Below are 25,191 nucleotides of genomic sequence, written 5' to 3'. Positions count from 1 at the left end.
CTAACGTTACTTCTTTCGTCGACATTTAAATAGGCACTCTACATATGACAAAACACCCTGATGAGACTTAACAAGGTCATTTCCAGCCCTGTAGCGCTCACGAACGCCATTTGTAGCTGATGAATGTTTTTAATGTATCAAAATGTAATTCGAGATATTAAGTAAAGCGTTCAACATCAAGCTTAAAGAATGTTAATACCATCATTAAAATTGGAATAATGTTTTCTTCATACACATACTTCAAACATCCGGAATCATGTTCTCCACAAGACAAGGGGTCCACAAGAGTGGATTCCATTCATGCAGGTCGTGACCATATTACATATACACAGATAGTTATCACTAGTAACAGGTTTCTTACCACGGTATAACTTCTTTTTATTTTCCCGATATTTCGGAACGGTTGCACGCTCCATGGTCACGGGTTGACTGGACGGCGGCAGATGACAGCTTTATGGGCAGACATATCTGTCTACCCTCTTGCGCTGTCGACGACTATAGTCTATTTCAATAGAATTGAGAGTAAACGTAAACAAACCAGTTGGGTTAAAATTCTGAAGAAATCACTCACTATATGGAATAAGTAACACTTTTATGTGTATTTTGTAGGTTTCCACTAGATATCTCACCACTTTTTCCAACAATATTCGTTTGTTATGCATTATAAAATCATAATTGAAAAATCTTCGCCGAAAACTGAGATTGATTTGACTGACCGATATACGAGCTCCCACAACTGCAGTTCACTTTATAGACACCCGGTGTTTGTCCCGAGAAGCCATCGAGATCACGAAGTACAAAACATTTAACCGTGATGATGGTTTTAAACTGTCCAGTGCATGGAATCCGGTCCTTAGTGCGTGCAGTAATAAAAACAAAAACACCTCGAGTTCAGTTTCGCGTGTGGATACAGTAAGTGTGGTTTGTGTGAAAAAAGTGAGTGACAATGGTAACGCCACAACAAATCGCGATGAAGGTAGTCGTCGACAGCGCAAGAGGGTAGACAGATATGTCTGCCCATAAAGCTGTCATCTGCCGCCGTCCAGTCAACCCGTGACCATGGAGCGTGCAACCGTTCCGAAATATCGGGAAAATAAAAAGAAGTTATACCGTGGTAAGAAACCTGTTACTAGTGATAATCATTTAGTGAATAACCACGAAAGTCTTAAAATCTATACACAGATAGTATTTGTGCTTATAAAAGACCTATAAATTACGTAACATAATATATTGCACAAAAAACAAAATATGAAGCTACATGTAAAACGAAATGTATAAAACTTGTCAACTTTATGTCTCAAAGTAAAGGGCGCACTAGCATATGTCCGTGCCCTTCATGATATAAAGCTCTGAGTATTATAAGTAGACATGTTGCTTACCACCAGCTTAACGGTGTATACAACCTCAAGTGCTTTGGTTGACTCCGCATGACGGTGAAACAGTTTAATCAATCACCTTGGAAAACATATATAAGTAATATTAAGTAAATTGAGAATATATACTGATGTTGATCAAGTGTTCACGATAGAAAGGAAACTCAAACTTACCGCAACATTTTACAAGAAAACCACTGTGTTCAATTGGTACTTTACATATATCAATGATTTTTTATATCAACTGAACTAAATAGAACACGTATAGTATACCTATGTCGGGCATCAGTCTCTCACAAAACAGTTTGACTAATTTTTAGTCTTGTATTAAACTTAAGTTCCCTACTCTAAAGCCTGTTTTGTGATTGAGAAATAAATAAAACATCATTCAATCTTTCATTCATTCAGTATACCATATACATTTTTCAATTGTTTCTTAATTTCGTTTTTTTTTTAATTTATTAAGGCTTTGGCAAAGCCATCAGCCTAAACGTGAAGTTTAATTATGTTTCTGTAAATATGGCCGCCAAAAAAGAGGATAGGCAATTTGAGGCGGCGTGCTTGGATTGACTCGGGATTCCTTAAAATGGGCTGATACGGGTATTTTAGTTCGAGATTCGCATAACTCTCTTCGACTCAATCTTCGATTAAGGTACAATAGCACTATCATATTTCACTTTAAACTAGATTTCACAAAATAATTGAAAGTCAAAATAAAAACGACACTTTTCCCTCCAAAAGGTCCAGAGTGAATCTCTTAATTTCGTTTGTAAAAAAAATAATTCTGAAATAAAGCCAGTGTCCAATTGACCCAATTGACCCAAGCAACAAGCAAAATGAACCGTATTAGTGCGGGAAAAACTGGAATTCGAGCTGAGGTAGTGGACTATCATTGCTTTGTAATAAATAATGTCATACATTTTTACATAGGTACATATGAACACTAGTGAGGCTTAGTCTTACTATACAGTACAAATTCCGTTCAAAAGATTTCCAAATAAATAAACGTATGAAACCAACCGTACCTATAATTCAAAGATAGTATTGTTCATTATAATTTCGGTCCCACAGACCAGTGAACAACCGCGATGCGATCTATTGTAACGTTGCTTCATACATTTATGTATAAGCACCAGATTAGTACCATTGAATGTTAATAACTAGTGAACCTGTATGAAACGATGTAAATTTGTTATTCAGAATGACTCTCGTATAGTAAGTAAACATGATGCTTTCTGAACACTTGATAATATTGTTACATAATAATATACTTATTGCTTATAAAAGCTGAAATAGGAATATATATTTGCTTAGAGTTGACGTAATACGGGTATACATAGTTTATTCTGAGATTGCTTAAAAATAAACAAAAGCAAAAAATATTTTTTTTAATTTATGTTTTCACAGACAATTTACACTTTCTGATGCAAAATTAAAGTTTATGAGTTAATTCTTGGCAACACCGTACAATTGGAGTGAATGAGAAGGGATATATAATAGCGACGACGAAGTGGCGCACGTACCTACACATTTTACTTTTAGAAATTTATACATTAATATTTCTGACCTTTATGGATAATGCAAAAATAATTATGTAAATAAATTGAACCTGTTACTATTGCTCACTTCTAGTTTCATTTACACAATTACAAAACTTTTTTCTAAATACACTTATAGTAGAAAACATTGCGCGATTGCATACAGGGAGGTATTTTTCTCTCTAAGTATATGTATTCTTGTTTTATATTTAATTCTATGTTTAAGTAAATAGATTCTGACTATTTCGATGTCTGTTTATAAGTAATAATAACTTAATAATTGTACAATTAAATACCTAATTTTATAACTTCAATTTACCGTATTGTTTTTTATATTTTAAACCATTTTATCATCACTTTTCTAAATACAAAATTTGCGTAGGTTTTGTAGCGTGTGAAGTTGACGCAGAGAATATCATTGCATGATATTTAAACATTTGTTTTTTAGAACTAAAATATACTCTCTTACTGTGAAATAAGCCTGGCCTGACATATTTGTTACGGAACACGGTAGAGAAGCATAACTGTGTTCCAGTTTTGAACGGTAATCAGGCTCACGACGTGTTCGTCCCGTCACTTGATATTATTTAAAAAAAAGAAGAAAATTTCATTATAATATTTCTACTAATAATCACTAAATCCGATTTTCTGTTTTCCCGTAAAATTTTAAAATTTTGCGGAACTTTGTGTTTTTTTTCATTGAGCGAAGTTTAGTTAATCGTTTTTGGGCTGAATAGTTCACTACCACTAACTTCTGTTTTCATTATCAATCAAAAAGCAAGTTGGAATCATATTTTCAACATCGCATTACCGATTTTCCCTGTGGTCGAAATACGTCAACACTTCTATTTTGGGTCTCACTTTACCTCAAGAGAGTTGCTTCTATCATTATTGTCCCCGTTAAAGGTTTCTGTTACACTCCTCCCTAGAGACCCACACATACCCACATACCCACATTCATTTTTTTATTTATTTGTTCTATGTGTTTAGGAAACAATATACAATACAATTGAACAAATAACGAACATACGAGTAATCAAATAAAGAAGAAAATCAAAGTGAGCAACTATAGAGAGGTTAAGGAGTTGAAACCGTGACGAATAGAGGATCTTTGCAATTTAAAGCTCTGAGTGGCGTTGCAACTGCTATAGACAGGCGTGTAGCTTTCCACAATGCGCAAGACTTGTTCGTCCCATCACTTGGTGCATAAAAACAAAATTTACTTTATAAATGTAGAATATGGCTGTGTTTCATATTTGTAATTGATTCACATCCCTGATTCTTCTATATATCCGATACACATGTTAAACAAGTGTTACCAGCGTTGGTTAAATACCTAAAGCATTATTCTATACTGTCGAAATATTCAAATCTGCACGTTTATCTGTTTACGATATCGAAAATGGGCGTGCGAGAACTATAAGACAAAGATAAAAAGCAATTTTATGCGGTACGGTAAGCCAGACATAAAATCTGTGTACGAGACGAAACCGCAGACGTTCGTTATTCCTATTGTGATGCTTTGAAAGTTCTTGTGCAGATTTTATTGTTTTAACTTTTACGATTCAGTAAACACACGTTTCAATTTGTATATCGAAACCGAAACCAAGTTCTCTTTGCTAAAATTACACACATTTGCCTTTTAGGGTAGAACCTCACAGCGCGAATAAGCCAACCGTAACATATAGCAAATGAGAGTAGGTGTCTCACGACCGCCCGCCGCTAGTAAAAGTGCTTCGGCATAATAAATGTTTACAAATCGATACTATTGTTAAACAAGTCAACCGTAATAGCTTTTTCTTACAAACAAAATTAGATTTGTGAGCAAGAGATTATTCAATTTGCCAGAGCCCTTTCGCATTCGCGAGTTTGCAAAGAAAAGACCGCAGGCGAATGGAGAAAGTAAATGAAGTTTTACAACACAGTGAATATAGAGTATTTTTAAAGCGTGAATAACATTTCGTCGAACACGTTTGATGTGGGGAAAAACATTGATTTACGGTAAGATTTACTAATTAATTCCACACTTAATGTCGCCAATTATTGATGACGTAAAGAATGGCGATTCAACAGATAAAACATAACTTATATGCATACCTACATATAAGGTGTACATGCATCTTCTAACTGATTTACATGCTTGAACACTCATTCTCGTAATATTCCGCAATTAACCAATTTGATAGTGTACACAGCTGAATCGGGGTAAACACCACTCGAGTGGTGTCCAACCGTCCAATACAGCCACCACCAATGTCATAACTGATTTTTGTTCATACTAATTTAAATATGTCTTATATTTTTTTACTCTCAAATGTTTGGTAAATTTGGTAACGCATGCGTTGTATATGAGCTCTTCTTCTTTTTTAAAGTTTTATAGCTCTATCGATGCAATCGATGATTCAGCCAACGTCAAGGTTACATTTATTACTCAGAATTTGACCGGTGATTTCGGTTTTGAAAGGTAAGGGTGCTGGTGAAACTACAGGCACATGGGACTTATCAACTTGTGTCTCAGGGTGACAGATCTTTGCGATTTAAAGCTCTGAGTGGAACTAACTAACGTTAATAGGAGGAATTTGATATTAACTGATCCAAGGTTTAGGGGACAGCTCATGTTGAACTTTGTCATAATTTTTACTAACAGTTAGGCAGGAACATTGCCAACTAGTGTTCCAGGCATTTCACTCCCATAAATATGAAACGCCTGAGCAAGAGTTTTAGTGTCACAAGGAAAACACCGCATGATAGCTTCTTTTGCACAGAAGTCCGCCCTTTAATAACCTTTTATGCCACTGTAGCTCGGGATCCATGCCAATGTAGGTAGTCACCTACTTCAATATTTTCCGTGTGACCCTCACCAACGTCATTATTGCGCCAACTAATACCTGAATGACAGAGTGCGGGCATTAGCTGCCGTACATTTTTTAAACTACCGCCATAACATTTTTGTTATCGACATGTTTACTCGGTTGCGATAATCGATTTGAATGAATACGCGATACGCGACTGTTAAAGAGGTATTCAATTGGAAATGAACCGGGATACATCATGATTATCGACGGCCCCACTCCACCGATTGCTGGGTACAGGTCTTCGTCATCTTGCTCTAAAATATTCCATGTTTCTGTAACTATTTCTTGCCCACCATTTGGTTGTGGTCTTACTTCATTTATCATCACCACAAGGGATATCTTCCATTTAACGTTTTTGATTGTTGATGCCGAGGGTTATAATTTTATAAACGATCTTCAAAAGCATTTTCCTAAAATACTTTTATCGTCTTCTTGTTTTGACGACCTCAGTGGCCCAATGGCTGCGCTGGATTAGTAGTAGTGGGTGTGCACTATGGGCGCTAGATGATGAGGTCCACACTTCAAATCCAAGAAGGACTAATTTTCAAAATGAACTTTTCTAACTTGTTCTTTTCTCTATTTTCTGAATAGTATAGACCTTAGTTTCCCAACGTGGTCCGTACCACCCCCCAGTGGGCGCTGAAGAGTCCTACAGGACGGTAGGGGCCTCGGAAGCAATTGGGGTGTATTGATGCTGTCCAGGGAGTGCTACCGTATTTGAAAAAAAACCCGAATTATCGGCATAAGCTACACATACACATATACATACACTACATAATTTTTTTTTCCTCGTGATTTTTTGTGTTAAGTTTATATAAATATAAATAAAAATACGTATTTTCAATATTTTTTTGTGGTGGTGGTAGTGAGCCACTTGGTGTGGTTGTCTAGCACATTATTATGTGTGATAAGTAAAATATGGCGCAATAGAGTCATGGCAACCACAAAACATTTCAATTTTGCATTTACCATCAGCTACATTTAGTTATTTAACGTGTTAAGTTTAGTTTGTAACTGACACTAAATAACACTGAATTATAGCACAAGTCTAGCAGATTTAAATAAGTGTCCGTAAAGTCGGTTAACTGCGATTTGCGTTAAACGTAACCACAAACCAGCGTCGGCATCCGCCTGCTGCCTGCCGACGGGGCTTCCAACCGGTTCCTTTACCCTATCATTACAGGAACGTTAAAGGATCGCCTGTAGGGAGATTGTAGATTTTGTGGACATAATAGACGGTATTTTAATGGCAACAAGTTGTTTATAAAATAATCGATTATTGTAAACTACTCAACGGTAGTAAATAGTCGGCTTTACACTTGGGGGCTTTTTGTGTTTTTGTTTAATTTATTTATTTTAAACAAGTCATGCGCCTGGTGGTAAGCGACGCGCCTATCCATAACAGTTGCAGTGCCGCTCAGGGCACTGACACTGCGCCCGTCACCCTGAGACATTAGTTGAAAAGTTTACAGTTTCACCAGCACCCGTACCCTTCTAAACCGGAACGCAGTAGTGCTCACATTACGCTTGGCGGCAGAAATAGGTAAGATGGCAGTAATTCCCTGGACGAACTCTTTCACAAGGAGCTCTACTGCTACTAAAAATTATACTTTACACAATCTTAGCACTCTTAATGTTTATGTGAATGTTGTTTCTAATCTTAAGGTGATGTATTTCAAAGCAAGCCTAGACTTTAGGAGGTAAGGTGAAGTTTAAATATGAATAAAATAATAACAGAAGAAGAAAATTTTACACATATCCGACGTCGGCAAGGGCTCTAACGACTAACGGGGCAGCGGGCGACGCAGCGTGTCGTTAAACAGCTGGGTAATTTTCAAACTTTGGGCCAAATGTAAATTTAATAACTAATACGGCTTTAGTTAAAAACCAAAATTTAGCAGGTTCTCTGTAGTTCTTGAAGAGAAATATCGCCATATAAAAACTATGTGTTAGATATTTTATTCTTAAATAATAGGTATGTTTTAAACTTCTATTTTAGCCTTTTGTCAGGATTTTATATGATCGAGTAAAGTATATCCTATCGTGTAACCAATTAGCACATTCTTTAGACAATATCCTAAATGTATAGTTTTTGTAAGACCTTTAGTTAATAGTATATACCTAATCCATTTGATGTAGCGAAACAGTTTTTCCCACTTCTTCTCCACTGACTCGCCTTAACAATTCGATGTACTTGCAATTTTATTTTTTTATTTTTTACAAACTTTTTTTAAGTTTACAATCTTTATACGCAAACTTTGTTAAAACTTATCTTGTGTCATTTACATATCATTAAAAATATGTTTAAAAAAGCATTATTCGTTAATAATATATTAAATAATTTTATAATACATTTATCTTAACAAATATAACTTGATGATTTCCTTACTATTTATAAAAATAATTAGAACAATAAAATGTATCAGAGACGTATTCAAATGTATCAAATGTCAATTAATCTCAAAAAAGTCACAATTCAAATCGTTTTCGTCACGATTCTTTTCCCTGTTTGTCATTTTTAATCAGAAATTAAAAAGACAAAACTACGAATCAGCACGGGTAATTATTGGATACATATAAAATAATTATCATAAATTATCAAAGAAAATGTATTGATAATTTTTAAACCCTGCAAAAATGACAGTTTGTGTGTTTTAACCCGTTGCACTATTCATCCAGAGCGGCTCTCCTCACACTTCCATCCACAAAGCAAGCGTGCATCATAAACGCAAACAAAGGCGAATGGATTACCCATAATGACTTTTCATTATCATCAAACTAAAAGCTCCGTCACGGCTCGCATGTGCATGAGAACTACAGACAATTTCACGGAGATTAGGCAATCATATGGTACACATTTGTTTATTTGAGATGTCAGACTGGTAGGTTCATAAATATTAAGAGGGGTTATAAGATACTATCTTTAAAATAGACAGATGAAATGGTTGTACAGCACAAATACAAGCAGAAACAGACGTTCACAAAAATGCACATAGAACAGAATTAGTACGCTAGAGAAAAATATAAATTTTATGCCGGTTGGTGGTTGAACCAACAACCAACCGAATTTCCAAAATCAGTGAAAACCAAAAAATTATAAACTTTTTAACCGACTTCAAAAAAAAGTAGGAGGTTATACGTTCGACTGTATGTATGTTTTATGTATATTTTCCGATTTCTCCGTCAATTGTGGACCGATTTTGAAAATTCTTTTTTGTTTGAAAGGGTACATTCTGGTGGTAGTCCCATTATCAATAAGTCAGAATTTGATGAGGGGATCCCATGGAAATCAAAAAAACCGACAAGCAAACTTTTAAGGTTAAAAAATATATATATATGGGAAAAAATAACGTTTCAATGATAAAGTTACAATTATTAGTTCATATCTTTTCGATATTGATATTAAAGGTAAAAAAGCATTCACTTGACAAATAACAAACCTTTGCATATACGAAAAACAATCTTTGCAAGTTTTTAGAACTTTATTAGAACTGATTTTTGCACCTTTTCTTTCCCGAAGTATCCAGTAGTAGTTATATTAAAAATTTTTGGGTTCTGCTTTTGAAATAAGCGTAAATTAATTTCGATAAATTAATGAATTTCTGAATAGAAAAAGTTGTACCTTTACTACAACTCTTAAAAAAATTAGTTATCAACACAAAACTCGTGAAAAAAATTGAATAGCGCCGCCATTATACTTACGTGCATAAACGCGTTCATACCAGCATTATTACTGCGTGATTGAGAGAGGTTTTCTGGAACCTTTTTATGTGTCAGCTTATTTGACATTATTTACAATAAAGTAGGCTCAATATGCACTTCCTTAAATATCTTTCATGTGGGTAATTACAGGTTAGTTATCTCTACCTAATTTTGGTGGCAATTTGTTAGTATTTGAATATTCTATAATATTATCATGAAGTATATTTAATATTCAAGTGTAGAATCCTGAAATACTATTTAATATTTCACAATAATGACTTGAAATAATAAAAATTGCCACCGAAATTAGGTAGAGAAAACTAACCTGAAAATTACCCATGTAAATTAAAATTATTCTTTGTTAGTTCAATTTTATTACCATTTTGTGTTTATTTGAGCCGCTAACTAGCCAACAACAAAATACTTTTATTATTTAAATTAAAGCTTTTTTTTAATGATGTCAAGTAATGTGAGGAACAACACACGACACGCTTGCCCATAATAATTATAGTGTCGCTCAGAGCTTTGAATCACAAAAATCTGAGGGAAACTGCCACTGCGCCCGTCACCCTGAGACATTAGTTGACAAGTCCCTTGTGCCTGTAATTTCACCAGCACCCTTACTCAAATTTTTGCGATTTAAAAATCTGATCGGCGCTGCAACAATTACGGACAGGCGAATCGCTTATTGGGGTATTACGCGCACGACGTGTTCGTCCCTTCACTGGGTATCATAAAAAACGGCAAGGAGCGTTCTAAAGCAAGATGCGGCTATAGACAAGAAATTGCCATAAATATGAAGCACACGCAAAACGGGTGCTCCACATTTATACTTGCTTTGAAAAGAACAAAGCAAGTCTCTTCACAGATACTCAAGTCTGTTAACTACGCGTGAATCTATAACATCAATGACAGTTTGCCGCGCAAATGCCGATGGAAAACAGTCACTTGGTACCGGTAGTAACTGTTCTGCATTCCCAATTTAACTTTACAGTTGATCTAGAGGATGCTTTATTAACAAAACGTCAGTTCATCGTCAAGATATCTACATTTATGAGTTTGTATAGCTGGTGCAGCTTTCGATTTTTGTGAGGAACTGTTTATTTGTTATTATTGATGCAACGCTTGAATACAGAAAGAAAAATAAGACTGGACTGTCGGGGAACTATATAACAAACTCGTGTTTAGTATGTATAGTATAGTGTACGCATTGGTTGATTCTTTGCTGAGTTACGGGCTGAGTTGTTATAGCCGAGCCTTTGAATCGTACCTCATCAACGTAAAAATCCTACAAATAAGATTAAACTTGGTTTTAAGATTTCAAACCAAGTATAGTTGTAAGGGAGACTATGATCTAAATTAGCTATTTCATCATCATCATATCAGCCAGAAGACGTCGATCAGCCAGAAGATTTCCAGACTAGTCGATCGGACGCGGCATGCATCCAGAAACTATTTACCTACTGTAAAAACACTTCCTGTAATTGCAAAAGTGGACTATTTGGCGGCTAAAAAGTATTATAAAACTGAATTTTAAATTAATGTAATACTAGGCAAGCAACAAAATATTCTTTTTTTATTATTTTCAAGTGGTGGGACGAACAAGTCGTACGCCTGATGGTAAGCTACACGCCTGTCCATAACAGTTGCAGAGTTTTAAATCGCAAAGATCCGAGGCGCACTGCGCCCGTCACCATGAGACAAGTCCCATGTGCCTGTACTAATTTCACCAGCACCCTTACCTTTCAAAACCGGAACACAGTAATGCTGACATTACTGCTTAGCGGCAGAAATAGATAAGGTGGCAGTACTTCCCTGGACGAACTCTTTCACAAGGAGCTCTACTGCTACTTAAATATTGTTTGTTGTATGTCCAAAAGTAAACAACGACTATGATAAAAGAACAAATAGACGTTTCTTGCCAATTATATTTAACAAAAGATTTTTTGAGAAGCAGAGAATTGTTTACTAAATTCACTTTGAAGAAAAAAATAAAATTGATACTTATTGAAAGCATATAAATTTAGTTAAAGTCTACAAAGGTTTCGATAAATGTCAACTAGCTAAAGTTTTGTGATTGTCAGTGTAACCTCGCCAACAAACTGCATTCGCAGTTTGGCAAGAAATTGTATTGTTTTCTTGTATGCCTTTCGTATGAACTAAATAAATAAATAAAAAAATATTAACTGTAGTCCCGATCGAAACTCAAGTCTGTAGGTCATTCATAGCAGTAAAAAGAACCCCAGAAAGAGAACCTTTTTGAAATTTATCGAGTTCTTAGGTTTTCGCGATTGTTACACAAGGGAAATTAAACTATTTTTCCGGATTTACCTGTAAAGGACCCGAAACGTTGGTTTGTTTGAAAAAACAAATATACGCGATTTAAATCCGGAAAAATAGTTCCATTTTCTTTTCGAAATTTATTACATTGCGCAATCTTTTGTATTTAGATTACTTAATCTAAATTGTAACAAATGTTAAGTAAAAGTTCCATTTAAAAAATAAAATCGCAGTTGGTCCTAATTTTTTGTGTAGAAATTTACGAAAAAAAATATTTGAACGGGAAAGTGATAAGCCACGAAATATAGTTTCTAGATTGTGTGGACTGAATGTCATTAAATTTAATTAAGTAGGATTGTAATTAATAATTAATAAAGTAATTGGATCAAACTTCGTTTGTGTAGAACACACTTGCGGGACTTCTCTCAACCTCATAAAAGTGGCTAGTAAATTTTTATGGCTAGGTATTAACTGGGCTATCACCATATTAATCTCGATTATCCCACGCTTAGATCATTAAATTAAATTAGAGAAATCAATCTAAACATATTTGGTGAGCCAAACAATAGGCTTTTTTTTGTAATTGCGTGCGTCACTTGGCAAGCAGGCACCAATTGTCGTAAAGTATTGAAAGACGCTTTTGCACATTTTCTGATGCTCTTCCGAAATTGCTTTCTATAATATTCATTGGAAGTTAAGAGGAAGAGATAGTAGTAAACAAGAACTCCGTACGTGAAATGTAGGATCGATAGACATTGTTTATTTAGTCTATTTAGTAGCAGTAGAGCTCCTTGTGAAAGAGTTCGTCCAGGGAAGTACTGACACCTTACCAATTTCTGCCAAAGATCTTTGTGATTTAAAGCTAACTGCTACGGACAGGTGTGTCGCTGTTCACCAGGCGCATGACTTGTTCATCTCGTCACTTGTGTTAAAAAAAATTTTGAGCTGTATTTGAAGTGCTGAGTGTCATTTGTTAATAATCGAAAATTTGTTTCCATTCTCAAGTGATGAGTAATCAAAGATAAGTAAGATTTATCGACTTCTTAGGTTTTATTGATTGTTGTACACTTTAGATGGTAACATTAAGAATTAGTAATACGGTACCTCATCCGACACTAACTTAATACCGGAGTTGGGAGCTGTTTATTTATATGGGCTATAAAGATCCCACACTATTAATTTTATAGACCATAACAAGTTCCTATCTATACAGAGTTTATGTACTTATAAATAGATGATACAATAACAATGTAGGCAAAAAGTCAAACCAGCAGACAGGCTGTGGGAAAGAGGTGGCCTAAAGCATCCAACAGATATAGTGAGTGGTGCTTGTGTACTGCACTGTGCCATTGCATGATTACGTTTTTATAGAAGGCATCTAGGAGCATAGGTACAGTTCAGATCGATTATGCGAGTAAGTAAGTGTGATAATTTCAATGGTAATTTGCTTACTAATGAAATACAGGTATTTTTGATTTAGGTAGGTACTATCCCAACAAACATATATCTGAAAGATGGTTTAAAAGATACTCAGACAGGCACGCCTGAGCAAGCAAAGAAGACGAAAGTACATTATATCGGTTGAAAGTTGTTACGTGATTATCTTATAAAATATCCGGTGCTTTGTTCACAATAAAATTTGGCACATTCTGAATACATGTAGTTGCACATTCTGCATTCCAATGGTTTTATATTTAAACTTCAGCTTTTCCGTGAATCGATATCGAAATATGGAAGTGCCGCCTTCTTAATACATTTAATTCTTTTAAGTCCCGGAAAGGTACGACATGTTACGATTTTTGTCTTTTAAATTTAAAGATTTTGGGTCACTCTAAGTATTAAAGGTTTGTTGATGTTGATATGACAACATGATCTCAGTACTGTAAACAACTAGAAGTGTCAAATCGAGTTCTTAGGTTTTCGCGATTGTTACACATAGGAAATGAAACTATTTTTCCGGATTTAAATCGCGTATATATGTTTTTTCAAACAAACCGACGTTTCGTAATTTAATAAAAATTCATTCAATAAAATAATTTGTAAAATTTAATGTAGCGTAAATTGGAATGTTTTCTTTGTAAAATTAAAAATAAGGTATTTAATTAATAACTATTGTAACTATAGTGAAAAAATAGGGTGGTTTGCATAAATAATAGACATAACTGGTTGAAGACTGTACCACCTCAGTCAACCGTGACCATGGGACCTGTAAAGGGCCCGAAACGTCGGTTTGTTTGAAAGAACAAATATACGCGATTAAATCCGGAAAAATAGTTTCATATCCTAGAAGTGTCAAATTTAAACTTAAACGATCGTACGATGGTTTCGGTAAAAAAATATTAAAACAAATTTTTATCTGTTCATGTAATAAATAACATTTACATCAATACCGGTGTTGCGGTGAATTTTTCTGATACTAAAACGCATTCCACGCTTGCGAGCCACCGAATTGTAGGTAAATAAGTGTCACTGATGATGATAAAGTAAAAAATGATTGTATATGCATTTTGGTTTGGGCCACTTTTCTTGAAAGCAACAATATCGATTTTTACTCTCTTTTGTAGGTAAACTCCATTTAAATTTATATGGAACACTATGGTCCCAATTCGCAGGAATGTAATAAATATTGTTTCACATGAGGATCATATTCTATGTCTGCTCTAGAAGTAGACAACCTGTGTGCAGTCTCAACGGTATTGGAGCTATTATGTACTTACATACGAGCTTTATATTGACGTTAATTGCCTCACTTGTTAATTAATATCAATTCAAAACATTCGATAAAATTATTATGTTCTAGAATTTAGATAAAAAACTGGATTAAGTGTGAAGATGCGCAAATGTAGTACTCTTTTGGAGTACGTACGTGATACACATCAATTTAGTGCAAGAATAAATCCGCTCAAAACACATCAAACTCGACACTTTGGACTTTGGACATTTGCATTTTGGACATCTCTTATTCCAAAGATATATAGAGATAGAGATGAATAAGCATACATAGAGATAAATTTAAATAATAAGTGTCGTAGGTAAATTACAATTACTATTGAATTACTAATTGAATTACAACAAAACAATTACTATTGAATATGATGATGATTAATTAAAACCGCTCTTGGGCGATCCATAATGGGAACACTCCCAGTAATCTTTTTAGTGGCAGTAGAGCTCCTTGTGAAAGAGTACGTCCTGGAAAGTTCTACCACCAAACTGCAAAGAATATGGGCAGGCGTATCGATGGTCTCTCGCTGCCGGGCGTGGTTGCCGCCATGCTCGGTAGCGAAGAGTCCTGGGAGGCGGTGGCCTCCTTTTGCGGAAGGTTATGTCGCAAAAGGAGGCCGCGGAGCGGGTGCGCGAGGACGCGGCAGACGCGCATCCGCTTCGGCGCAGACGTACTTACGGGGAGAAGGCGAAGGCAGTTCGCTGCTCGCCTGATCCCCTAGTGAGGCCAGCGGGCTCTGGGCAGGGACCCCGGAGCTTGCATTGCACGGCCTCACTCGTCTGGGGGGCGGGTCGGAGGACAACTGACCTGCCCCTCCGTTGGCGCGGGAGCCCTGGCGCAAGCCAGGGCGGCCGGACGGCGTCGTGGTGAATGTACACCGACCGAACGGCGGGAGGTAAACCCGGGGGGGGTTTAGTGGAGTAGGCCCTCCAGTCTGGAGGGAGAGTCCCCACATAACCCCTGAGTCTCCCTGGGCTCAGGGGTATCCATAAAGATTCCCCCCGTAAAAAAAAGGCGTATCGATTACCACCAGATGCACGACTTGTTCGTCCCGACACTTGTTATCGTAAAAAGCTCTTCATACGAATGTGAATTGGATATCAAGGAAATTCACCCAGGTATACCAGGCTGTAAGGCTTCAAAACCGCGGGATGGAATTAGGATATCTCGACAGCGCAACCACTGGTTTAAAGAGTAGAAAAAATTTGAGAAAGACTTTCAGGAACAAAAACGTAGGTTGTACTTAAGGTAGGTCATAAAACACCAACCAAAACAATAATAAGGGATAAGAAGACAGAGCTCCGACTTAATCAAGCCAAATATTTCCTATGATGAGGATCATTATAAACAAGATGGCTGATTGGGCTTATTGTCCACACACACAGCAGCAAAGAATACAACCATGAACTAAGCTATGAAACACCTAGTAATAAATTGGAATTAGATTTTTTCATACAATTGGTTTGTTTGAAACACCTAATTCCAGTTATTTATATCTTTAGATCGCGAAAACCTAAAAATTCGATAATTTTCAATAGGTAATGAATAAAGGCCACTAATTAATGTTTTTCTTTAAAAGAACGATGAAAGAATAAAAAGAATCACAAAAAGGAAAGTCTTTGAAGTGAATTAATTGATCTCTAAAGCGTTGAAAGACTTGAGAATTTTATACAGACAATAGATACGTTAATTACAATAAGTAACTACCATTCAGTGACTGACCGGTCGATTGAATTCGGCATTCATAAAATTGCCATGAGATCTTTTTTAAGGTCGGGTAAAAAAGATATTGTTCTTTAGAGTGCGTTCAAATTGCCTTTAGCCGCTGCAATTATAACTGAGGTAACAAGGTGTGGTTGCTCGTTCCTGACGTTACGTAGATGCTATCACACAAAAAAAAAAACCGACCAATAATAGTTGAAGATTCCCGTGATATGATTCTTTAGCGGTAACGCAATCAGGTCTAATTATTTATATTTCTACCTTATTATGTATGTAGTGAGAAGTAAGAGCAACAAAATTCTGTGCAATAAACAAAAAAGTTACATTCGAAAATTGGTTCGCCGTTAAACCAAACAGGCATAAAGATATTGTGGCTCTTACATTTTACCGTACATAATATGCATTACTTTACCTGAATTATATACTATAATAACGCATATAAACTCAAAATAGGTATGTATAGCTAGTATTAAATTTATCTGAACAGACGACCTGATCAAAATATGAACAGACACAGATTGATCAATTTTATGTACACGTGAAGAACGCTTAACATTTTTGACAATACCAGTCTTTAACTTCTTAAATTAAAGTTGCATCAAAGATTAAAGCGAAATACTACACATAAGTACACATACTCTCGTGCTCTGTGGCATATATAGCTTATGGTAAACGCTGAGACGGCATGACCTTTTTAACATGGAGTCGGACCTGAGTGTGAGATGCTGCATATGTTGGATACATTAACATCATTCCACCTCCAAAATATCGACAAAAGGGCTGGCTGGCAAAAAGGCTATAAGTACCAAACCTCGGCTCCGAATTCTAATTCAACCTTGCAAAGTTAAGGTTGTGAAGTGCCCTTTCTTTCTATAAAAATGTTTATGGATAGACTCGGCGACCTAATGACTGGCTTGGCCTAATGTAATAACATAGCCATATGAAGTGGGAACGATGCCAACATTTTATCGCGAGGACCCAATTTTATCCATTTAATCTAGCGCTAGACCTAATCTAGCTCTCAATACTTCAAGTCTGTATTATGCCTTTATTATCTACCAACAAATTGCTTCCCATTTCCTTTAGAATTCTTATCAATTATTAGCGTTATATTCCTTGACAGAAAGATTAACTTTTGTAAAAATATTTCCTTTTTTTATATCGTGGAAATGCGAAATTACTGATCTTCAAAAGGCCAAAATGCGATTTAGTTCTTTCGCCTTTCCAGTGACGATATATATACGTGACAGGCAGATGACTCCTTACCACCTGATGCAATAAGATAAAATGCAAAGTGGAATCCAAACCTGACGGAACCTACTGCAGTGTTGATACAATCACTGCCCTAGTTACCTCCACCCTGCATCCCTACTAGATGCCTCATCACACCTCAAAAGACCCCATATAGTGAGACGGTGAGAATGCCTGGCCTGGAAAGGAGTTCCATTAGTCAACAGACTGTGCAACAGAGGAAGGTACCTCCAAACGTTTTTATTTCGCGATGGAATACGGCTTGTGAAGCGGTGACTACGGAGGTCAGCACGCGTGCTTCGGTGCAGGAAAGAGGATGGCGGGATAAGGTTGAACAGTTCTTCAGAGCACTCGCCATGGTACATCCGATAGAAGGACCTAAGCGATGCAACGTGTCTAACCAGTTGTAAAGGTTCAAGATATGATCTCTTCATCGCCGATGACTTGTGCTTATTAAAGACAAGAGAACTGAAACATTTTTCGGCATCTAATAAAACACCATCGTTTTTTAAGATCAAAGTATAGAGAGGCAAGGGAAAGCTTAGAAGCCTAGATAAAATTGTTTACTCAGATCAGATAAAGGAACGTTTTCAGGAACTAAAATTTACGTCGCTGAATAGAGATAATTAGCAATTAATTTAGTGAAAAGAGCCTAACTTTTAAATGAGACGAACAACGGGTAGACAAAATTTCTAAATATTTCTGGTTAGTTTTAGCCATTTTAGCGCCGACTGTACCATTGTAATTACTGTCAGAGTGGGTGCAGTCTTAAATGACCTGACATGATGAAGATTAATTTTCACCTTGCGCTACCTATTGTCTACTTTCTCTCGCAAATAGTTTTTACCCCTTTATAGATCAAGATATATATCTACCATCTGCGTCTGTGATTTATCACTGTTGTTTCTATATGAACAAAACAGTTCGTGTCGTTATTGCTGATGAAATTAATAATCAATGACATAAGACACCAATTAGAAAGTTTAATGAAGAAAAATGATTATTCTTTGAAATATGTTTTGTTGTGGTGAAAAAAAGTTGTTCTGACGTAACAATGATGAACTCCTCTTTACCTATTGCTAACTTTTATTTAAATTCTTTATTTATTTAGAAATTTTTAACAATATCATATATATAATGTCTATCATATATACATATATCATATATATCATGTATATCATATATATTGTTTAACTGCCTCCGTGGCCTAACGGTTACCATGCCGGACTGCCACGCAGAGGTCCCAGGTTCGATTCCCGGGCCGGGAGAAACAGTTGTATGGCCTATTTGTGGTTGTCTATGTGTGTGCCCATGGCACCCGCGACACAGGGTTTTCCTAGTGCGGGGCTATGTTGAGTGTGTGCGTTATTTATTATTATTTATTTATTATTGTATACTTCATTGTAACCTAAACTATAGCTTACATGTCTGAACGGCGCTGCTGGATAGTTGGTTCAACAAATGTCAACAGTCTTTGTGTCTTTTGGGTATGGAGGTTATCCAGTATACAGTTCAAAGCACCTACGGACGTTCGGTTAACATGCAGGTCTCACATCAACGCCGCCCTTTGTTTCTCATATAAGTTTGTTAAATAATTATTGAAGTCAAGATAAATTTAATTTAATTGCATTCCTAAGACTGGTGTGGGTAAAAGTGAGTTGCGTTTTTAGGTTGAAATTGTAATCCTTGGTGGTAATCGCATCGTTTCCTTAGAGGCATCGTGTGTTGTGGTGGAAGCCTCACCACGAAAGATAGACACCAAAGTACTTGCCGATGTGTAGTAGCAACGTCGCGTAGCCAGGGCCACCGCCGGAAGATGTAAAATGGGAAGTCGCCGTCAACGACAACAAATTCTCTGACATTAAAAAAGATTCACTCCATGACGGACTCCTGTTTAAAGAACTACTCTAATCACTTAAATAAATAAACAGCAGTACATGAACACGTTAAATCCTCAACTAGCATTGTGCCACCCAGAGGACTATTGCCTAAAACTCACTTCTTAGAAAAAGGTGTGCTCAAAACGTGAGACGTATATGAGCTGATGGAGATAGTAATCAGCAATACGGGAAAGGAAGTACATAAGTCAATCTTAATCGTTAAACTATAAGCAGGTGTACGTGGGGCGCACTATACGTTTCCGGAATGAATAAGAAAAAAATATTATAAATGGTCAGAAATGAATTTAGTGTTTCTCAAATATTCTCCGTTAGCGTTATTGCACTTTTTCATACGAATGAACCAATTTTGAAAACATTTATGCCACTCCTCCATGACAAGCTCTGAAACACATTTTTCATACTCTTCGACAGCCTCTTCAGGTGACGAAAATCGTTAACCACGTAACTGGTTTTTAATCTTTGGAAACAAATAAAAGTCACAAGGTGCCAAGTCGGGACTGTACACTGGATGGCTCATAAGGTCAACGTTGTTCACCTTCAAAAATTCATTTGTCTGTCTGGCCGTGTGAGAACTGGAGTTATCGTGGTGCAAGATGATACGGCGTTTACGGTTGTTTTTACGGAGTTTGTCAATAACTTCCGGCAAACAAATGGTCGTGTACCAATCACTATTCACGGTACAACGATTTTCCAAAGCAACACTAGCCACGTGTCCAGTTTTATTAAAAAGCAATCATCCGCTTAAAGGCACTTTGCACGCTCGCCACTTTGGTTGGTTTCGGCTCATCTCGAAAGACCCATATGCTCGATTGCTGCTTTGTTTTGGGATCGTAACTATAAATCCATGTTACGTAACCTGTTACTACGTCTCACACCAAATTTGGCGACCCTTCGTTGAATCTGTAATCTGTGGTAAGCATGGCATTGCACTAAATGACGCGATCCGTTTTTTGAGCCTCAGTCAAATTGTGTGGGATCCACCGAGAGCACAGCTTTTTTACACCCAAATGTTTGTGTAGTATTGATTGTGTAGTATTGACTCATGCCTATTCCTTTAGATGCCCGAATCTCGTGGTATGTCACATGCCTGTCTGTTTTGATCATACGGCGCACAGTATCGATGTTTTTGTTGTTCACGGGTGACCATCATGTAATTCGTCACTGAGATTCACACGACCGCGTTTGAATTCTGCAAACCAGCTATAAATAGTCGTCTTGCATGGTGCTTCATCGCCAAAAGCAGTTTGAAACCGAGCGAAGCTCCGCTGAGCTGTTAAATTACACTTAATGTCGTAGAAAATCATACTACGAAAATTTTCACGAGGTAAATCCATAGATATAAATCCATGGTGATGTAGACAACCAATTTCTAAAATGACGCCACAATGTAAAAACAAGTGACAATCAGATGTAACAAACTGTATTTTAAGAATATTTCTAAAATATGTCAAGATTGAGGCTTTAGCTTTCTTTCTTGATACTATAATACTTTTCCAACTTTTGTACAAATAGAATAAAACCGGTCTCAGTACCTCTCCTTGGCTCATGAACATTGAACAACTGTGTACCCAGCATACCTCCTTGTGGAACCCCAGTCATTAGAATTTAAAGTAAGCAAGTTAGTAGCCGTGTAATTATTTTGTAAGAATTTCATAAATTCTGCATAATACACTACGTAAATTAATTAATACTTAGACTAGTCTAATTAAAAAAGAAGCTACTAAACCCGTATAATTTTTGCGACTAAGCAGATAAAATTCATAAGGCTTGACGTTTTATCTACATTCATCGGTATCTGTAGAAGGCCAAACTGTGTCTTGACATGCGAAGTGATAAATAGAGGATTTCTTTTTATTTAGAAAGTTTGTAATTCAATATTCAAGTCAATATTTCATTTTATCATAATTTTTAAAAGGTTGCATATATTTTGAATTATGAAACTGAATTTAAAATACTGAAGACGACCTTGGTGAACCAAAGGTTTCAACCGTGGCCTCTCGTTGATAATCAATAGGATCAATTTAAGGGAATGGACTTTTTGGAATTGGTTACGGAGCGCCCTGGAACGAATTCCGTTGCTCTGGTACTCATAACACAAAAACTTGTCTAGTTTCAGATAAGGTGATTGGTGATTGTCTGGTACGTTATTATTATTATAATTTGAAAATAGTGTGTTTTGCATTCACATGACTAATGTTGCTCTCAATGTCGATTGTACATGCAATATTTGGACATCCTCTTTACTGCAAGTATAGGGCAATGCTTTTTCAGATACGAACATATTTTTTTATATTTAGAACAGTTCTTGGCGATCTCTCTTTAGTCATCCATCCAACCATATCATAATGAATTTCAATGATGTGGTACCTGGACGATCGGAAATTGGACGGCGATGCTATGTGAATAGTTGATGATTTAAAACTTCTTCGTTCGTTTGTATATACAGCCAAGTCCGTGGATAACAGGCGGAGAACGGAAATTATGTAAAAAACATTCCGTTGAGCTGACGTACTAAGTCGAGGCCAGAAGCTCGGGATGGTTAAATATCTAAGTCATTTCCGCAGTAACAAAGCGCTCTGACGAGCCAATCTGCGACAATGTTAACCAAACCAAACTAAGAAGAACTAAGATAAAACCAAACGTTCTGCCAGCAATCCCAAAGAACGCCCTCATCTTAACGTTGCCTTCGAAAAAGAGTCCGGAAATTGGCTAAAGACTATCTTTAGTAACTCACTCTACTACTCTGGACCAATGTTGCCACCTTACAAGCCAACACTCAGTTCTCAATTACAACTTCTTCCGGACATTTGTCAGTGCCAAAATTGTGGCAATCCTTAGGCCCACTGGCATCTTCCGCAGCAACCTTAAATATTCCGATGTTATGACCGTTAGCTCATGGAAACTGGCCAGAGAACTACTAGTACTAAGGTCTCAAATATAACAAACATTAACTCTAGATCTTTGAGGAAGACAGGCTAATCTTTTCACTAATGAGGTTTTATTATGCGTGCTTTCATTATACTAAATCTTCAGTTTCCATAAAGCTATAAGCTACCTCCGCCAAAGAATACACTAGGGACTAAAGGAGGAACGTTGTTGCTTCCTCCTTGCATGAAACCCACGGGCACGGCTCTTGATGTTCTTTTCTAGCTTTCTATTATTATAATTATTTTGGACTCTTTCGTCTCTTCCAAGGCCTAAAAGATTATTATTCTTATTATTATAATTATTATTCTACAGTAGACGATTTAAAGACAGTCTTTTCTACATTAAAAATATGTAGTACATAATTTCTCTTATTTAATATGTACAAACCTGTTATTGTACTACAACACCTACCTAATGAAACCAAGGCAATATAATCATGTTTTTCAGGTAGGTAAATACATAGTAATTATGATAATCATTTGTGTAGCAACAAAGACATTTAACACTAGATTGTCTAGAAATAAAATAGTATTTCAAAACGTTTACTGCAAATAAAATAAAAATAAATTGCGAGGAGCCTACTTGCGAAGAGGTGAACATTGCCATACTTATTGCACCATTCAAACCGTCCATTTTGTGCCAATTATTTATTTTTGACGTTATATAACTATTTGGGTTTCTGATGTTCAAGGTAAACCAACACATTTATGTGTAACATTGAGATTATTTGCTTGTGTAACTAAAAGTAAGAAACTTTTATCAATAGTCAAGTAACAGAAAACTCAGGCTGTCAGCAGACACGTACCATTTCGCACTGAGCCTCAGCGTCGTCGTCATAGAAGATGTGGGTACCGTCGTCCATGCCTGCAGCCTGCAGCCGTGCCTCACTCGGCGGCCAGACGCGGCCTCATGAATACCAGACGCGGCCGGCTCACCGGCATTCGCCCGACCACTAACACCACGCCTGCACCCACCGAAAACACTATTCAATCGAATGTTACGATCGAAATTTTCTTGATAATCCAATGAGTCACGCTATACTGAGTGCGTGAATGCAACACCGCGAGACCCACTGGCGGAGTGTGGGCGGTGGATCTAACTAACTCAATCTGTCTAGCACTCGCGTTCGTTTCGGCACTAACAGGTAAACACTGATGGTTTTTTGTCGTTCAAGGGCGATCCGACGAGTGAGCCAGGTTTGCGATGGTGTTTTTGTGAACTGCGTAATACCGAGACGGCTGCAAAGGGTGGCGCGCGCAACCCCGAGTGCATTGATCGCGACTCCACTGCGCATGTGTCTCGCGACTAGACAATTTTGACACTTCCTACGCCGGCGCTTTTGGTGTATGGCTTGCTATTACGCGCCGATTTGAAGGGCACTCGACTTAAATTCAGTGCACAAAGAAATATAAACCTACAAACAACCATGTTACGTGTTTATTTGCTTTACCTAGACTAGGTCTAGGCTAACAAAGACGTTGTTCGATCAATTCTGCTACCAGCAATAGCATGCATACTTTGTTTTACTCTTGTTTTCCATCTTTAGTAGGTAAAATGTTCTGTGATACTCACTATAACATGTACACAGCTGCGCAACAATTTAAAAAGGTAGTTAAATATTCACGAGTTCATGCGATTCTGCGTCGAGGGGAAAATGTTTTATCATGGCGTATATAACATTAAAATTTCTAGAATATGTACGCTAATTAATCGTAGAAGATTTCATTTTACGTAACAACCGGTAGAAATTGAAACGAGTAGATAATAATATGAATGCGTTCTCACACTTTTTCTAAACAACGTATTGTAAACTCGCTCGGCGACCGACTTCATTATTATATTTATCTCGTAATGGCCGACAAGTACAAGCAGAAAACCATGTGAACCCTTACAGGAAAGCGGGTAAGAAAAAGAATCAAGTTCTTTTTGCATTGTTGACATTCTGACGGAAGTCATAAGTCGCATTGGAATAGACAATTGTTAATATTACTTTTTTGATTGCATAACACTTACTATATAGAGCTATGTATAGCGTTAAAGCGAGTGACCGGAGGAAAAGCGTGAAAACTGTTTTGTTAGATAAAATTCAATGGTTTACATACACTAAAGGATTTATTTATTTATTTATTTGGTTCTCCAACAATGAGTACAATATACATTCCAATAACATAATTATTCAAAACATAAATACAATTGACCCATTACTTAGAGGAGAACACCGCATGCCCAATAACCTGTTTTTTTTTTACATAATGTTAACATTCTATAAAAAAAAAACTTATTATGAGAGAAAAGAGAATCTATAACTATTAGTGCAATACAAGTCTTTTAAGTAAGTTCACTGACATAGTTGCCGAATCCGCTGAATTGTAACATTGCATATAAAGTGTATACATCCGAGAGATGGGACAGCGCACTCTGAGATTAGTACGATGTTTTTGAATGCAAAACAAATTCCTATTATGATTTCAATGGGACAATTAAAAACCCCAGTGACTAATTTCTTCAAAAAAACTAAGCCGTGCATACTGCGACTTGTTTCAAGTGTAATAAACCCAAAAGGGTTTAAACGATCTGCATATGAGTTGAGTTTCTTGGCCATATTGCAGCTGTAGGCTAAATGGATGTGATAATTTGTTACACTCTATAATGTACTTCATCCGATTATATAAAAATCTTGAAAACAGACTAAAATAGAAGTACAAAACGAGATATTTAAGAACGAAATATCTGACTTTGCATATAATTTTAATATGGAGACATTTCTCTTTAAGCACTACGGAGAACCTGCAAAATTTTGGTTTTAAACTGAAGTCCAGATAGTTATTAAATTCACATTTATCCTAAAATTTACCAATTGCCTAGAGGTCTAAGCCTCCTGCCCCTTCAGTCGTCATCGGGCGCTTGTCAAATTTT

The 25,191-nt window shown here is 36.5% G+C and overlaps 1 protein-coding gene across 7 annotated transcripts in view; it reads right to left on the bottom strand.

The window, feature by feature from the left end:
• LOC113231982 overlaps positions 1-25,191 on the bottom strand; it is a 141,758-nt gene that overhangs the window by 83,327 nt on the left and 33,240 nt on the right. The window contains exon 1 of one of the 7 annotated variants that reach the window (XM_026466594.1): positions 23,081-23,399. The exons of the other annotated variants lie outside the window; for them this stretch is intronic. Coding sequence (XP_026322379.1) covers positions 23,081-23,137 — 57 coding nt within the window. The 5' untranslated portion in view covers positions 23,138-23,399. Of the gene's footprint in view, positions 1-23,080; positions 23,400-25,191 lie in introns of those variants that run through there. 7 annotated transcript variants of the gene reach the window in all.

Source organism: Hyposmocoma kahamanoa, unplaced genomic scaffold (assembly GCF_003589595.1).
Source record: "Hyposmocoma kahamanoa isolate Upper Pololo Valley unplaced genomic scaffold, ASM358959v1 66, whole genome shotgun sequence".
Taxonomy (NCBI): domain Eukaryota; kingdom Metazoa; phylum Arthropoda; class Insecta; order Lepidoptera; family Cosmopterigidae; genus Hyposmocoma; species Hyposmocoma kahamanoa.
Note: the sequence above shows the minus strand (reverse complement) of the source record. Positions and strands in the feature narration are given on the sequence as shown.